Source organism: Aulonocara stuartgranti (genome assembly GCF_965226115.1).
Source record: "Aulonocara stuartgranti genome assembly, chromosome: 3".
NCBI lineage: Eukaryota > Metazoa > Chordata > Actinopteri > Cichliformes > Cichlidae > Aulonocara > Aulonocara stuartgranti.
The window spans coordinates 60,953,851-60,970,712 of NC_138941.1; the positions used below are offsets into that span (position 1 = coordinate 60,953,851).

General features: G+C 39.7%; 2 protein-coding genes across 3 annotated transcripts in view; both read left to right on the plus strand.

Moving 5' to 3' along the window:
- LOC309703998 (uncharacterized protein) overlaps positions 1–7,420 on the plus strand; it is a 21,350-nt gene extending 13,930 nt beyond the window's left edge. The window contains exon 19 of the mRNA XM_082528944.1: positions 139–7,420. Within this exon, the coding sequence (XP_082385070.1) occupies positions 139–1,234 (1,096 nt within the window). The 3' untranslated portion in view covers positions 1,235–7,420. The remainder of the gene's footprint in view (positions 1–138) is intronic.
- Positions 5,873–14,844, plus strand: LOC309703999 (uncharacterized protein). 2 transcript variants are annotated; one of them, XM_082528945.1, is made up of 8 exons: positions 5,873–5,953; positions 9,313–9,652; positions 10,466–10,546; positions 11,299–11,434; positions 11,576–11,691; positions 11,953–12,179; positions 12,398–12,504; positions 13,195–14,844. In XM_082528945.1, the coding sequence occupies exons 2-8, from the start codon at positions 9,400–9,402 to the stop codon at positions 14,462–14,464; spliced, it is 2,190 nt and encodes a 729-aa protein (XP_082385071.1). In that variant the 5' UTR covers positions 5,873–5,953; positions 9,313–9,399; the 3' UTR covers positions 14,465–14,844. The 2 variants fall into 2 exon arrangements, with proteins under 2 accessions (XP_082385071.1, XP_082385072.1); XM_082528946.1 differs by having other exon boundaries at positions 13,198–14,844.
- Positions 14,845–16,862: the final 2,018 nt, after the last annotated feature.

The window sequence follows — 16,862 nt, forward strand, 5'->3', positions numbered from 1 at the left end:
TTCACTCCCAATCAATTCATGCTCTGTGGTGTTAGAAGATGCTACACAGACACCACTTTGAATATCTCAACTCACCAGTAAACTGTTTGTCATTAATAACAACAATAAGCCCTAAACTTTAAATTTCTGTTCCCACAGAAGCCCTCATCAACCGGAAGAAAATCCAGTGAACATTTTCTCAAACAGCTCAACATCACGTCACAAAGATGTGGAGCTGAAGGAATCTGAGGGTGGTTTGGAGTACACTGGTCTCTCGACCTTGCAATCTTTAATACTTTATGAACACAACGAGTTGAGTGATGGGCTTCCCAATGAGAAACCAAACATAACCAATGATCATCTGGTGAACGGTGAACCCGAGAAGACGAAAGGGAATCGACGAGTCAAACATTCAGTCATCCGAATAAAGAAGGCAAAGCAGAAAATGTTGATTCACAACAGCGAGGCTCTGCTGTCCTGTAAAGTCTGCCAGATTTTACGTGGGTCGACAAACATGCTGATCAAACACGCCTGGAGTCATGTGGACGAGCGAGAAAGGCTCTGTGGAGTGTGTGGAGAGCAGTCAGTGTCTGCAGAGCAGCTCAGGAGTCATCTTCAGACTCACCAGAAAACGCACACCTGCAACATCTGCGGGAAGTCCTTCCTCACCGTCGTTGGCTACAGGGGTCACCTCGCTCGACACAAGGGAAACACGCCGTACAAATGTAGAACCTGCCACAAAGCGTTCCCTGAGAAGTGGGTGCTGAAGAACCATGAGTCCCGGGTCCATGCAGTGGATAAGCCACACAGAAAAAACTTTTCCAAGTTGAAGCTCAAACTTCACCGGCCGACCAATCATGCGGGGGGGAAGCCACACAGCTGCAATGTGTGTGGGAAGCGCTTCCGCCACCTGGATACTTTGTCTCAACATGTGGCACTTCACTCGGGTAGCACGGCAGCCACAGACAGACGGATCCATACAAAGAACCACAGCAGGGAGAGGTTGTTCGCTTGCGATAAATGCAACAAGAAGTTCTTTCACAAGTCAAACGTGGTGACTCACATGAGAGTCCATACTGGAGAGAAGCCTTACAAGTGCACACACTGTGGGAAAGGTTTCAGCCAGGGCCACTGTGTGAGAAGACACCTCCTGATCCACCAGAAGAAGTACCACCAACAAACAGAGCAGCTTAGTAGGGTTGAAACTGAAGACAGTTATGCTAAGGTGGACAGCATGCCCTCTCCCCAAAAATGAAACTAAAATGTGGTGGGTGTGTACAGTAGTGACCCAGAGGGGGAAAGATGTGCCTCACCCTCAATACCAACCGATCTCTGGGGAAAGTTAGCTTATAGGTTTCTAGATAGTTAGAAGGTGAGTGTTCAAGACGGCCCAGACGGTAGCGGCTGAAGTTCAAGGGATGACAGTGGTTCCTGATAACGTCACCAATGTAAGAGGGTACCATCCAGTTATTTCATGTTTTCTTTCACTTTTTAACAGTGGGCTGCTTTTTTTATTCTTACTTAAACTAATGGTTACGTTCAGTGTTCTTCACAATGTCAGAAAGGCAACTTCTCAGGATCAGCTGAGGCCTTCGAATGCCTTGATTTGTTCAGACCAAAACTCTGAGACCCAAAGGTTATTCAGTTTACAAACAAAGTAAATATTGAGTATTTTTTGTGTTTACCAATAAAACTAGTGCTCTTAAAGCAGGTAGGGCATTATCTTTTTTGGCCAGTATTAGATATTTGCCAGTAAATGAAAATTTAAAATAAAGAAATAAGTACATTAGTAAGTACACATAACAAATGTTATGTTTCGTGTTTCAAGTGGAAAAATAAAAAATATCACCTGAGATATTAGAATATCAGTTACCGGTATCCTTCTTAAAACTCCAGTATTGGTCAGGTTCTAAAAGTAACTTTTTGCATGTAGTGTCCACAAATTTTCCAAGTTCCTTCACTATGGTTTTTTGTTTTCGACAAAGATTCAGCATATTAAGGCGTGTTTATGCTGCTATATGCTAGCAGCAATGTGGCAAAGGAATATCAAAGAAAACAAAATAATGGTTAGCGACTCAAAGGTTAGAAGAACTAAAATGTAAGGTTACTATGGTAAACAAAGCCTAGCTTCCTTTTTTTGGGATATAATTTAAGCTGGAGGAACCTTTAGTCCTTGGAAAGATCCTGGACATTGAAGCTTAATTAGCAGTACTGCGCTGAACCTGCACTGGCGTTTACCTGCACTTGTGAAACTGAGTTGATTGTGATAAACCAGGAGCTGTTAAATCTTGACCAGCAGTTACTTTGAAACTGGGGAAGGACAAAAAGACTTCAAAACTGACTGAGTCTACACATGAACTGCCAGAGCTGTGAAAATGGGAGGAAAAAAAGGTACATTTCCAACTATTGTGTCAGCATAACTAGCGTTTACGGAAGTCATGCTAATCAGTAGTCCACCAAATGTTATTAGTTACATTTCTTGAGAATGAACATGGTGCAGATTTAACTCAGTACTACAAACAAAGCGTAATGGTACAGGGAAATTAGTGTTTCTGTGACTTTTGGACGGAAGTAATGGATTGATGCTAATCTGCAGGAAATGTTAAATATTTTTCATACACATTCAGATGATCTTGTTCTCTGTTTGCACTTTTTTTTAGATTTACATATTCTTTTAAAAAAAGTACCTCTGTGCCCTAAAGATTACATTATCTCATTGTCAACAACCCCCCTGAAAAAAAATCATAGTTGTAACTCTAGCTGTCCTGTTTTTACTACATGTAGACCCCAGGATTAATGATAACTATAGTATCGCAATAGATTACAAGTTTAGGGAATGATACTTTACAAAAAGCACTATCCATATAGTGTTCCTTAGCAGTCTAATTGGTAAATGGACTGGTTCTTATGTAGTGCTTTTCTATTCTGAGCACTCAAAGCGCTTTACACAACTTGTACATTCACCCAAGCACTTTTTTTTTTCTTTCAAACGCTGTATGCGAAGTGCTTTCTATCTAACATTCATACTCTGATGGATGCATCGGAATATGAACGTGGGGTTAGTATATTTCCAAGGATATTTGGCATGCAGATGGGAGAAGACTGGGATCAAACCATTAACCTTCCAGGTAATGGTTTGTGGTCACCTGCACCATTTGAGCTACAGCCATCTCAGCCAGTCTAGTGTCTACAGTTTTCAAATATTGTGATGGTAGATACCAATAACAGCTCAACATCAGATCAAGGTCACACCAAACCTAAAAAAATCAGTTAATAAAAAAAGAAATAAAGCGCTTTGTTACCCACGTTTTGTTTTTTTTTTGTTTTTTTAAGATAGTCTTCAAGCCTTGCAACAATATACTAGGTCTTGAAGGTTAGCAAACCCTTTTACCTTGACCTTCATGGTTAGCGCTCAAGGTCAAAGTCTTCTTAAAAAAATTTCTTCAAGAAACCATACCAAGTATGATTGTATGATTTGTGTTGTTTTGTTTTTTCCATTATGACGCCATAGCAGACTGACACCAGCGTGTTTTAATAAAAACATCAAACATAAACATTATAGTATATAGTCCTCACTTTTTGGGAGGAGTTGCGCTCTCTGAGTGCTTTGTTAAAAAAAATTAAAAATTAAAATTTTTTTAAATGTCACATATTGTTGATACCAGTAAAGAAAACATTGCTGCATTGAATACTTTCCAAATCCAAAAGTTTAATTTCCTTATACCATTGCTCATTTTCTATGGGCTCAAGTTGTTTTCAAAAATATTTTGTGCTTGTAAATCAAATGCGTAGTTGTGAACTGAGTTTTGTAACCTTGTAAACCAAAATTTCTGAAAGTGTTATGGTTGTGCGTCTATACAGGGTGGGACATTTATATGGATACACCGTAATAACATGGGAATGGTTGGTGATATTAAAGTCCTGTTTGTGGCACATTAGTATATGTGAGGGGGCAAACTCCTCAAGATGGGTGGTGACCATGGTGGCCATTTAGAAGTCGACCATCTTGGATGCAACTTTTGTTTTTTCAATAGGAAGAGGGTCATGTGACACATCAAACTTATCGGTAATGTCACAAGAAAAACAATGGTGTGCTTGGTTTCAACGTAACTTTATTCTTTCATGAGTTATTTACAAGTTTCTGACCACTTATAAAATGTGTTCAATGTGCTGCCCATTGTGTTGGATTGTCAATGCAACCCTCTTCTCCCACTCTTCACACACTGATAGCAACACAGCAGGAGAAATGCCAGCACAGGCATCCAGTATCCGTAGTTTCAGGTGCTGCACATCTCGTATCTTCACACCATAGACAATTGCCTTCAGATGACCCCAAAGATAAAAGTCTAAGTGGGTCAGATCGGGAGACCTTGGGGGCCATTTAACTGGCCCACGACGACCAATCCACTTTCCAGGAAACTGTCCATCTAGGAATGCTCAGACCTGGCACCCATAATGTGGTGGTGCACCATCTTGCTGGAAAAACTCAGGGAACGTGCCAGCTTCAGTGCATAAAGAGGGAAACATCATCATGTAGCAATTTCAAATATCCAGTGGCCTTGAGGTTTCCATTGATGAAGAATGGACCCACTATCGTTGTACCCCATATACCACACCAAACCATCACTTTTGTTGTTCCAACAGTCTTGGAGGGATCCATCCAATGTGGGTTAGTGTCAGACCAATAGCGGTGGTTTTGTTTGTTAACTTCACCATTCACATAAAAGTTTGCCTCATCACTGAACAAAATCGTCTGCGTGAACTGAGGGTCCTGTTCCAATTTTTGTTTTGCCCATTCTGCAAATTCTGTGCTGCAGTAGCTGGAGTTTGTAAGGGTGCCATTTGTGAGTAGCTAATATCCGCTGAAGGGATGTTCGACTAATCCCACTCTCCAGTGACATGTGGGCTCTTGCTGAATGAAGCTAGGACAGCCACTGATGTTTCTTTATTAGTGACAGTTTTCTTTCTAAATGGCCACCATGGTCACCACCCATCTTGAGGAGTTTGCCCCCTCACATATACTAATGTGCCACAAACAGGACTTTAATATCACCAACCATTCCCATGTTATTACGGTGTATCCATATAAATGGACCACCCTGTAGATTAGAATGTGTTTGTATATAAAAAAAATTACACAAGTTACACTTGTTATTAAGGTCTAGTTACAGATACACAGCAACAAACAAAGTGTAAAACCTTGTGCTCAAGTTGCCTTGCTGTGTGTAAGTTTCAACTTACAAATATGAATTTTCACCCAATTGTTCTTCCTTTCAGCTAATTGGTCAATGTCATGTCAATCACAAATTTAACAATCCAATCAGAGAACAGATGGATGTGGTTGTCGGAGGGGTACCTTACGGAGCCTCAGGTCCTGGAAGGGTGATGGTCCTTTCACGTGCCAGCCCAGCGTTGTCCTTCATCACCACGAAGGAAAACATTCTGTGCGTGTCAGAGTTCGGTGAAATTTTATAGATGTACCAACCTAAAATGTTCAGATATTTTGGTTTACAAGGTTACAAAACTCAGTTCACAACTATGCAAAATATGTATGAGCACAATTTGAGCCCATAGTTTTCATTGAAAATAAACATTTAGTTCATATTTGGGAGAGTTGTTGACAATAAGAGAAATACAGATGATCACCAGATGCCATCAGAAGACTTTTCTATGGGAAGTTTAACAAAGTAAATGTGATTCCGTTCATTAGAGGTCCCTTAAAGTTAAAAGTCCTGTTTATGTTATTTCATCTTATTTTTATAAGAAAATGTGAGTTTGTTGTTACCCGTTTCAGATCTGAACCTTTATTTATCTTTAGTATTTCAGAGTAATTTGTTTATGGGGGCAAAAGTAATTTTGCTGGATGAGTTCTTTGCTGTTTACGTATTAGTCTCAAGAACAAAAACTATTTTTATGTTTACAGGAGATGTTTGATAAGTTTTGACCAGCTCTAATTGACGCCGGTTGTATGAAGGTTAGTTTTATATTTGATCATTTTACAGTAAATGTTGTTTTGGTGGGTTGTTTCCTATGTTGGACCTCGGTAAAGCAGGCCTACAGATCGGCCTGCACCTCTTTGGCAATCAGCGGTAAGTAGTGCAACCCGACTGTTTGCTGGAGGTTTCTGGCTGTTGATGGGTGAAATTGTTTGTAAAGAGAGCGCTGCACCGAAAACCTCCTTGTGAGATTTCTTTTGGTGACACTCAGGTTGCCACAGTCTCAACAATTAATATGGGAGACAATGGTTGTAAACTACTTGCAGAGTTGTTTTAAAACTGAAAAGTTTGCCTCTAAAGAAAAAGCTAACTGCTCTTGTAAGGTGCAACTTTTATTTTGAAGATGAATGGTCTCTGTCTCAGTACAGCTTGGGACTTAGTTAGCAAGTGTTTGCAGACCCGTCTGTATCTTCCATGCAACCTGAGGGAAACAGCAGAAATCTGCTAGTGACCAAAGCAATCACGAGCAGGTTTTTGGTGCATCACTGTGCAGTCTTTCCAATGAGTTTTAGGCAGACAACTCCCAGCGTCCTCCACGAACCACTCAACAATTGACTTGGGATTACATATGTTGGTTGGCAACCAGTCTGTATGCCTGTGTGACTGAGGTCTTAGTTATAGTTGTTCTTAATTAATTCAGAGGCCTGTATCACAAAGTTCGCTGTACTAACAATGAACAAGAACAAAGTGCCCAAATGCAAAGAAAGAAGTGAAAAAAAATTCAATAATGAAAAGACAACATTGTTTCATTTGTGTTATTTAAAGGTTCATCAACTGCAGTTGACCCCCAATAACCACATGTGAATAGTTTAAATCTACAAATACCTGAGATCCCTCTAAAAACACCTATAACTGCCTGTTTTAATAGTTCAAACACCAAATATAACTTAAACTGACATCCTAATGAAGATAACCTGATAATACTGAACTGTGAATAGGTGGGGGTCGAGAACACTACTTTGTAAGTATGGCAGATTATTTGACAGTAAGGAGGCATATAACTGATGATTCCTCTGACTCCACATTAGATTGACAGTTCAGACTCTCACGGTGTGATTCACACTTAAGAACTCAAAAGCTGCTTGCTGCTGCAACATGCCGTGAAAAGTTGTTTGACATTTTTACTAACTGCAAAGCCATCCGGTGGGCCAGATCGGACACTTCAGAAGGCCGGTTCTGGTCCACAGGCGGTGTGTTTGACATACTCGCTACAGATATTCTACAGGGAACGTCAAATTGTTTCCAGAGTCTGTGAACACCCTTGCACCGCCCCCGCAATCTGTGGGACTTTTATCAGCACACAGTCATTTTAAAACTCTTCGGGGTTAGTCATTGTGAATGTCGTCCTGCTTGGATTGTCTTGACTTTTGTTTAATGTGTAATGTCTTGTTGGTTTGTTGTTGAAATTTGGATTAAAGTTGTTATTTTTCCACTTCATTATTTTACCCTGTGTGCACAATTGTTTTTTCTTCTATTAAACATTTTATTGGAAAATATTCTAGTTGGATCAATATTGTGACAGTGTTTGAGGTTACTGCAGTAATCCCACCTGTGCAGAATCTATCAAAAGATTGTGTTAGGGGGTTAGGGTGAAAAGTAACTTCATAAGAAGCCAAATTTAGATCAGTGCGTTGAGCGGGTGACCACATGCCATACAGCTGAGAGCGGCCCGCCCGGGTTTGAGTCTGACCCGCAGCCCCTTGCCGCATGCTTTCCCCTACTTTACTGTCCTTTCTTCACTAAGTCTATCAATTTTAGCTGAAGAAGTCCAGAAAGAAAAATCTGTTAGACAGTTTTCAGAGATTTCATGTAATAAAATAACCTCCCTGTTTACTCTTAATTCCTCTCTATAATTTCTAATTAAATAGAAGTTTCTTGTATTAAATCCTAGATTTATATGTCAATGTGAATTTAAAAGTACAACTTACACTATACCCATTTCTTAACATTTTGAAAAATCATTTACATTAAACACCTTTTTGTTCAAAAGTATACTTTTAAAATACCTTAAAATGTGAAATTTAGTTTAAATAAAGTTATTAATATTTTAAAATTTAAATATAAAATGCAATTTATAAAATAATAATTAGAAAATACCTATGTTAAGAGTATTTTTGTGTTATATATTAGCTTATGTGATATAGTGTTAACTTTTCATTTTATTGAATTATTGAAATTTTAACTGTTTAATGGAGAACATAAAAATAATGACAAATATGTTAATTTGTTTATTTGTTAGATTACTTTTAATATAGCCAATTTAGTCTAAACCATTGGTTGTTAATAGTACTAAACTGAAATTTTAATGTTTGTTTTAATTATTTTTTATATTTAGTAATGTATATATGTATAACAATATGAATTAATCTAGAGGCTTTAGTGAATTAAAGTCAGAATATTAACAGACAACACTTTATTAGTAGATTTGATTTTTTTTTTCTTTATAGTTTTTTCCTTATGATTTTAAGCTAAATACCTGAATGTAACCATTTTAATAAAAGGGCAATAAGTTAAATTAACCAAATAACAGAAATGACCATTTTTGTCATACTTGAATGTCACCTGTCATTTTGTTTTCGAGCAGCCAGACTTTCTTGTAATTTTTCTAATGATGTGTAGACAACGTCACAAAGCACCAATTTTAAATTATATCTTTAGTCACTTTGTTACTATCACCCTGTCACAAAAACACATATTTTCTTCAATTTCTATGTAAAATGACAAAAATATAAGTTTAATAGGTATAAAACTGTATTTTCTTATATTCGACTGAGCAATAATCACTGTGTAAAATCACTCAAATGTGCAATCCACTGGTATTCCTATTTATCCATATTATATATTCTGTGTTTATATATGTGTATATGTGGTATATTTATGCCTATATCCTTACTCTCATTCCCCTTTACTGTATCTGTAACATGCTGTGCTTCTGTCGGTGCTGTGCTATTGGACAGAAGCCCCTAATGTAAAGGTCCCCGAGGTCAATGCAGACTGTGCATCATCCAATGCTGAGGGCTAAAAGAGGAGATAGAGCTTTTGAAGCTTGAGATCTATGAATGTGGTGATTTGTTTTAAAAGCAGCTAAAAATATAATCTTTTTAAGCTTGCTTTTGGGTAACTTTTTGTTCTAACATTTAACCATTTTTGTTATGATGTTTATCCTTAAAGGTGCTACATTAAAAATGCTTTTCACTTACTTTACTATAATGCCATGATTTTCACCAGCATCTTAAATGTACAGCAGACATCAGTCTTACTGGGGTTAGCTAGTAAAAGTCACACCAGCAGGGGAACTAAATAACGCCTGATTTTCTTTTCCGGACACAATTTGTAGCTGCACCAGAATCCGCCGGAAACGCACTCTGCGCTGTAGTGTGTGGATGTGTTCTTCGTCAAAACACAGCTGAGAAAACAAACAAACATGTTTTACTGGATGAAGAGCGGCAGCAGCGGCGGCCCCGAGCCGGTCGACAGCGTCGGTAACATGTCTAAGAGCGACATACTGAGAGGAATCGTCACCGAGAAAATGAGCACAGCCGCCCGCGAGATCTTAGCGGTGGTGGAGAGGACTGTAGCCGACTACGAGGAGGAGGCTGCGGGCTTCAGGCGAGAGATCGGCCGTCAGAGGAGACTGCTGGAGCTCCTGCAGCCTAACGTCTCTCTGGAGAGAAGAGGTGAGTGGACAAATAAAGCTGCTCGCAGCCACAAAAAGCTGATTTGTAAATTTAGAATTTGCCGAACTTCGTTTAAAAATCGCTGATTTTGCGTTTACAAGCTGTTAAACATACAGATGTGTAATTACAATAAAATGTGAATGCAGGGAAAATAATATTAGCGTTATTTGCAATTCGGCATGAATCTCTCTCAGCTTAAGTGTAGAGAAGAGCAGATGATTCAATTTTTTTTTTTCCCCTGAACTAGACCTTGAGGTGTATAAAGCCTCTACTTGAGGTAGAACCTTCAGCCTGGAGTGGTTATTCCATACATTTTTTAGTGCCATGACCTCAGACTTTGAGGGACTAATTAGAATTTCTGCTGCTTCAGGCTGTTCCAGTGAGATGGAGGTCGCCAACAGAAAACATCTGAGACCACCCAACTAAACTCTTCTTGAGCGTGCAATCTGACTTACTGCTTTTTATTATCCACGCTCTCATGGCTGTTGTACAGACTCTTAAAAGCATGTAGCAACAGGCCATATAACCCATAACCACGCCCTTCTTCTCACAAGATATGCCATTGGGCGTAATGTAGTTATCCTTGAGAGCATAAGAGTCTGGTCTAATTCTTATCCCAGATTGTCATTCTTTGTTTTGTTTTGGGGTTTTTTTTTTGTCTTTTTGGAATCTAGAGTTAATTTTTTCTTAGTGGTTTACATAATAAAAACAATGATCAACAGGAAGGAGCGTCTTTGGAGCTGCAGTCAAACACCACAGTCACACAAAGCTGATATATTGATCAAATGTTCTTTTTGACCAAAAAACACAAAGTCCTACAGCCTGATGTGGAGAGGCATGAGGTGGAAGTCGTGCCTGAGGACAGAGAGGAGCAACAGCCCAAGCAACAGACAGGTACGTCTGAACAGTCTTACCATTAATTGTTTTTCTTTTTGGGGGGGGGGGTTTCAAGGCTTTTATAAAGAATATTGCAAAATGACACAGGCACCCTATAACATGGGTAACCCCATATATAGGTATATATCCAGAATACAACCAGATGAGTTGCGCTTATTGGCACAGACTGATTAAGATTGATTGCAACATGTTGGCAGTCTGTCCATGTTTGTAAATTGGCCTCCAGTTATTTGCAAACATCACCAATTTGTCACCAGCAGTCAGTCAAAAGTCAGCCTGACTGTTTAGAACCAATTTGCCTCCTACTGTGTGTTAATAAGGAGGTTCAAAGTTTTTATTTTTTATCACCATGGCCTCATCTGGTCAGAATGCAAAGAAAACTGCTATCAATTAGTTGCCGTATATCTTGGTTTACTTCACTATAATCAGTAGTAACTTAAAGGAAGACACGCATGGACTGCTAAACTCTGAAAGAGAAAACAAGTCATTTAAGTTAATGACTTTAAGTCATTAACTTAAATAAAGATTTAAACTGAGAACTACAAATCAAACTCACCTAAGCTGCCGCCCCATGTGGGAGTGAAAAGAGGGCATGAAAGTGAGTGCAGTGCTTATATAATGTGCGCCAGGCGAGTTCAATTAATCAAATTATTACTAAAGCAAACTGACTAAACCACATGTATCGTGTGTTTATCATCATATGATTCAAATTAAAAACCATAACAAAAAGTGACTTCTGATGTATCCAGGTGTGGAGGACACTGAGAGCCTGGGCCTGCTTTGGTACGACGACATTGATGAAGAGGAGCAGGAGTTGATGCAACCAACAAGTTCCCGACAAAAACGAGAAGATCTAAAGGACCCAGATTATAAAATGCCGTCAAGGTTAGAACAAACACCACTTTAAGGAACAACAAACTGTAGAGGTTTGTGATATGGCCAACAATATGTGGATGGTCCCCAAGTTTATTTGCATTTGCTTTATAGTCTTTTATGGCACTGACTTAGTTCCTGCATTTTCGCCAGAGTTCCGACTATCAGGAAGAAGCCCGGCAGACCTCGCATCAGTGACACAAAGAACCATATAGATCTCAGAGTCCGCATCCTGGAGGACTCTCACACCAATGTGCTCTCTAAGACGAGTATGAAATGTTAATCATTAAGGTTTTGTATTTGTCTGTTATGTGGTACAGTGTTAGCCGTGCTATTAATACCATTTTTTCTTTGTTCCTAATTCAAAGCATTTTCCAATGCTTACAAAAATATTTAATTACATTATTTATCATCAGAAATAGTCAAAGACTGGCCAACTAATCACTTGAACTAATGAATACTAGGGCAAGGTTTGGTTTTACTGACTGCCTAAGGACTATTGATCTTAAGATGAATTTCTTCTGTTCCAGTATTCAAGAAGTTCCCAGCACACGACCTGAAGTGCCCTCTTGGTCTACAGGAAGCTGAATTCCTGGACCTGTTGAAGTCAACCTTTCCTCAGCTGGCAGATGATGAACCTTTTGACTTGTTCACAACTGACAGAAGCCGGAGGCTCCAGCCCCTGAAAGTGAAGACTGTGACTCCAGAGGAGATCCACATGTTCATTGGAAACTCTGCCCTCTACATCCGCCTGAAGGTAGACGCTGTACCTGTTTGTGCTGCTTTTGCCTCTGACTTTGGTAGGATTTTGATAATTTTGCCTCTTTATACCACAATAACAGATTTAAAATGTAACAATCATGATGTGATTTAAATGTACACTTTAAGATTTTACAAAAATGTTAAAGAAATTTTAGCTATTTTACTCTCAGTTAACATAAGTACTGATAATAATTTGGAAATGAACTCTTACAGACTAGTGAGGAGGGAGAGAAAGAGTTTCCCCCTTCACCAACAAACGATGACTGTCCATCCAGCGATGCTGACATAACAAAAGACAATGAAGCTGAACTCCAGTCAAGGTAAAAATAAAAACGGGTATAAGGATTTGTGTGCTCTTGATTGACCGACGATATCAAAAACAAGACTCTAGAATGTTGATGTAAATGGCCTGTATTTATATAGCGCCTTACTAGTCCCTAAGGACCCCAAAGCGCTTTACATATCCAGTCACCCACCCATTCACACACACATTCACACACTGGTGATGGCAAGCTACATTGTAGCCACAGCCACCCTGGGGCGCACTGACAGAGGCGAGGCTGCCGGACACTGGCGCCACCGGGCCCTCTGACCACCACCAGTAGGCAACGGGTGAAGTGTCTTGCCCAAGGACACAACGACCGAGACTGTCCAAGCCGGGGCTCGAACCGGTAACCTTCCGATTACAAGGCGAACGCCAACTCTTGAGCCACGATCGGTTACTCATTAATCATAACTTAAGAGACCTTTTACTACTACGTGAGATCAGAGATCAGGGTTTCACTCAATCTAGACGCTGGATTGTGATAATTCAATGAAAAACATGAAATTTAAAAAATTATTGAGGGAACAAATTCTGATCTAACGAATACCAAACCCAAAATTCTGTGGTTCAAGTTCTCTAATGGATGAGTTTGTTGTTTTTAGTTATTGCAAGTAGACGAAACCTATGGCTTTTATGTACAGGCGCTCAGTACTTAAAACTTACCTTTAACCGTTTTGTTCCACAGCAGCTCTGATCAGCATACAGACAGTCCCAGTGTGGACATGCTGGCCAGCAGCTCAACATCACAAAAGCAAGACCTGCAAACAGATGAAGAGGCCTGTGAGAGGGAAGTGGACAGCAAAGATGAACACAAAGCCTTGGCTGTAGACAAATGCTTTAAACCTGTTTCTGAGCTCCAGGTGACAAAAAAGATGAAGAAACAAGTGCGCAAAAGTGACATGAAGGAGATAGAGAAGAGTAAAATAGCCTGTAAAGTGTGTGGAGTGTGGTACTTGAACCTGGGCAGCTTGATCAAACACACCTGGAGTCACCTGGAGGAGCCACAGGGTGGTTGTGGAGTTTGCGGAGAGCAGTTTGAATCTGTGGATGAGTTGAAGAGACATATCAGAATTCACCAGAAAACTCACGACTGCTCATATTGTGGGAAATCTTTCTTCACCATCGTCGGTCTTAACAGCCACGTTTCTCTGCACACAGGAGACAGGCCATTCAAATGTAAGATTTGCAGCAAAACCTTTGCTTACATGTCTGGTCTGAATGTTCACCATTGGGTCCATGTGGAAGAGAAACCACACAAATGTGACATTTGCCCAAAATCCTTTGGTTTGAAGGCGCAGCTCCAAGCTCACAGCAAGATACACACCAGCAAAGACAGATACGTCTGCAATATCTGTGGAAAGTCTGTCTGTGACCTTCGATCTTTGACCCGCCACAAGTTCACTCACTCTGGAGAGCGGCCGTATGGCTGCCAAATCTGCGGGAAGCGTTTCAAACTTTCCGGCAACCTGAAGTCCCACGAGAAGATCCACATGGCTAGGGAGCGACCTTTTCTCTGCCACGTCTGCTGCAAATCCTTCCTGTCAAACTGCAGCCTGATGACTCACATGAAGACGCACAGCAGCGAGAGGCCGCATGTCTGCGGCGTGTGTAGCAAAGGCTTCGTGTCCAACGGCGAACTCAAGGTTCACATGCGAGTGCACACTGGTGAGGCGCCGTACGGCTGTTCCGATTGCGGCCGTTTCTTCAAACGCAAGACTCACCTGACCAACCACATCAGGAGCCACTTGGGCATCAAACGGTTTGTGTGCGCGATCTGTGGGAAGGCGTGCTCTCGCCAGGAACACCTGACGGTCCACATGAGGACCCACAACGGAGAGAGACCGTACCAGTGCACCATCTGCGAAAAAGCCTTCACCCAGAGCCACTGTCTGAAAACGCACATGAAGAGCCACCAGGTGGAGGAAACCTCTGTCCCCAGTCCATCCACAACCTAAACGACACTGAAAACAACTTTTTTTTATCATAATATACTTACAGATGCAGTTTGTTTTTGTTTTTTTTTAATCTGTGAACTTTATATTTCATTTTTTTAAACTGGAAAAAGTGTTGTGGATTTTTTTTTTCTTCTTTTTATAACTTTTTGTGCTAAAACACGTGGTTCTTAGATCATCATGTCACTTACAGCAAACATGTAGTCTGGTGACCAACAGTTCTACTAAATCGTTATTTTTTTGGGCATAAAGACCTAAGTTACTGAAGGACCTGCTTATAAAATAAAACAAAAAAAATCACAAAGTTCTGTAAAAAATTTGGTGCAGTAAAATGTTAGTCGTGTAAACCACTCTGCTTTAAATAAAAAGGGGAAAAAAGTTAACTATTTGAATTCTTGGTTTGTTTCTTTTCTCTTTTAACACAGTAATACTGATAATCAGAACTCTCAAAATTAGTTTAGTATGATTTTGGCCATCTTAAAAGTCTTTGAGTTTCATCTTGTTTCCTAATTGTTCCCCTTAATTGTGTTTCAGGGGGAACTTTGTATTAATCAAATTGTTTTAGAAGTGAGCTAATATCAAGCCAACAGCCATTGTAAACAGATGTTCCCAGATTTTTTCTTAGAAACCACAGATATCCTCCGCAGTTGTTTCAAAGGAAAACGCACCTTTGAGTGTTGAAATGCCAGTGTACTCAGAGGCGGGGATTTGAAAGTAGCCGATCCGAGAGCGTTGTTCATCTCTCTTAATTGCATCTCCAGCAGATGCAGTCCAGCGTTCCCACATCATACATGTAGCTATCTCGAGTGTTTTTCATTTTGTTCTTAAAGTCATTCATCCCCAGATTTATATATTCAGGGTTTAAACTATAAAATCATTTATAGGCAGTTTTGTTTTACCACATCCAAAATTCAAGGTTTTTCAAAATTCACGGGTGCTCTTGGACCGTAACCCCCCATCAATTTCAGGGCTCAAATGTACATTAACACACACTTTAGATCAGCATATAATTGTAAAAGTGGGCAGTCAGAATAACGAAAACCAGTAAAAAGCTTTAAAAAAAGCCAAACATCTGCTGTCACCCAGAACTCCTCTGTATTCATACAGCGCCTTTCATCACAGGAAAGGAATTAGAGCCTCACCAAAACAAAACAAAAACCAACCTTGAGAAACATCAAATAAAAAATAGAAACACTTGAGTGCGCAATGAAAACATAATTAACTAGAGATAAAGGAGGCGCGGAGAGATCAGCGAAAGAGTTAACTTAAACAAAAAAAAAAATCTCCACACAGAAACAACCATCCAGGTTTATAAAACTTTGAAATCCAGAAGCTTCTCTAAACTTAGGAGCTGAAAAACAATCTTTTTGGGGGGATTTCTGTCGTATTCTGTGTCATTTTACACTGTTAGTTTGTATAAAAATTGACCAATACTTTACGTTTTGTCTTAAACCTTTAACCCTGCAATTATATATATACAAAACTACCTTGTACTGCTATTGTTTTTAGTACAAATAGCCTAAAATATCACATTAGTTGCAGACATCAGTCATACAAATAAAATAAAGGGGGTTGTGTATGCGAGTGAGGGAGCAGAGCACTGACTCTGTTATGTCTGCAGCAATGTGGAAGACCTGGCAATCTATCCATTCTTACAAGCACAAGCTGAAAGTAGAATAAAATATTGATGTCAAGTAGTGGGAATAAGTAGGACTCTAAACTGTACAACAGTGTTTTGATTCTGCGTTCTGCAGCGTTCTTATATTTAAAAAAACTCCTATAAATCACTTCGAGGGATCAAACCTTGCCTCTCTTCCCTCGCACGATCTGATATCGTCGTGTTCATGTTGTTCCAGATCAACATAGTAAATGTTGTTCCAAGATCAACATTGCAAGTGACCAATCAGAATACTATGTTGATCTGGGAACAACACCAACACAACGATATCAGATCGTGCGTGATCTCGTGGGCTGTGATCCAACATGTGACTGCTTTTAGTGGTAAAGCTACACAACATCAACTGCATGCACTCTGATGGTATGTGACACACACACTCATGAAATGTGCAAGTGTTTTGTTTTTCTTACTGAACTAAATCCAGCAGCACCACCAGTCACACAGAACTGAGAGAAATTTCTGTCAGACATGTCTGGTTCTTTTTTCAAGTCAAGCGGCTTTTATTGTCCTTTCAACCATGTACGGAAATGAGACAACATTCCTCTGAGACCCTGGTGCTACATATGACATATAACAGACAGTCAACACAGGACTACATAAAGTCCAACGTGCAAAAATTGCAAAGAAACAAGACAAGACAGTGCAACACTGGACAGCACAGGACGATACACACACAAAACAGTGTAATGGAAATAGGCAAAATACTGAGTGTTGTGCAAAAAG

Coding starts and splice junctions, on each gene's coding strand:
- LOC309703999 (XM_082528945.1), top strand. CDS start 9,400: ATGTTTTACTGGATGAAGAGCGGCAGCAGCGGCGGCCCCGAGCCGGTC. Junction 9,653..10,465: donor CGTCTCTCTGGAGAGAAGAG/GTGAGTGGACAA, acceptor AAAAACACAAAG/TCCTACAGCCTGATGTGGAG. Junction 10,547..11,298: donor ACAGCCCAAGCAACAGACAG/GTACGTCTGAAC, acceptor TGATGTATCCAG/GTGTGGAGGACACTGAGAGC.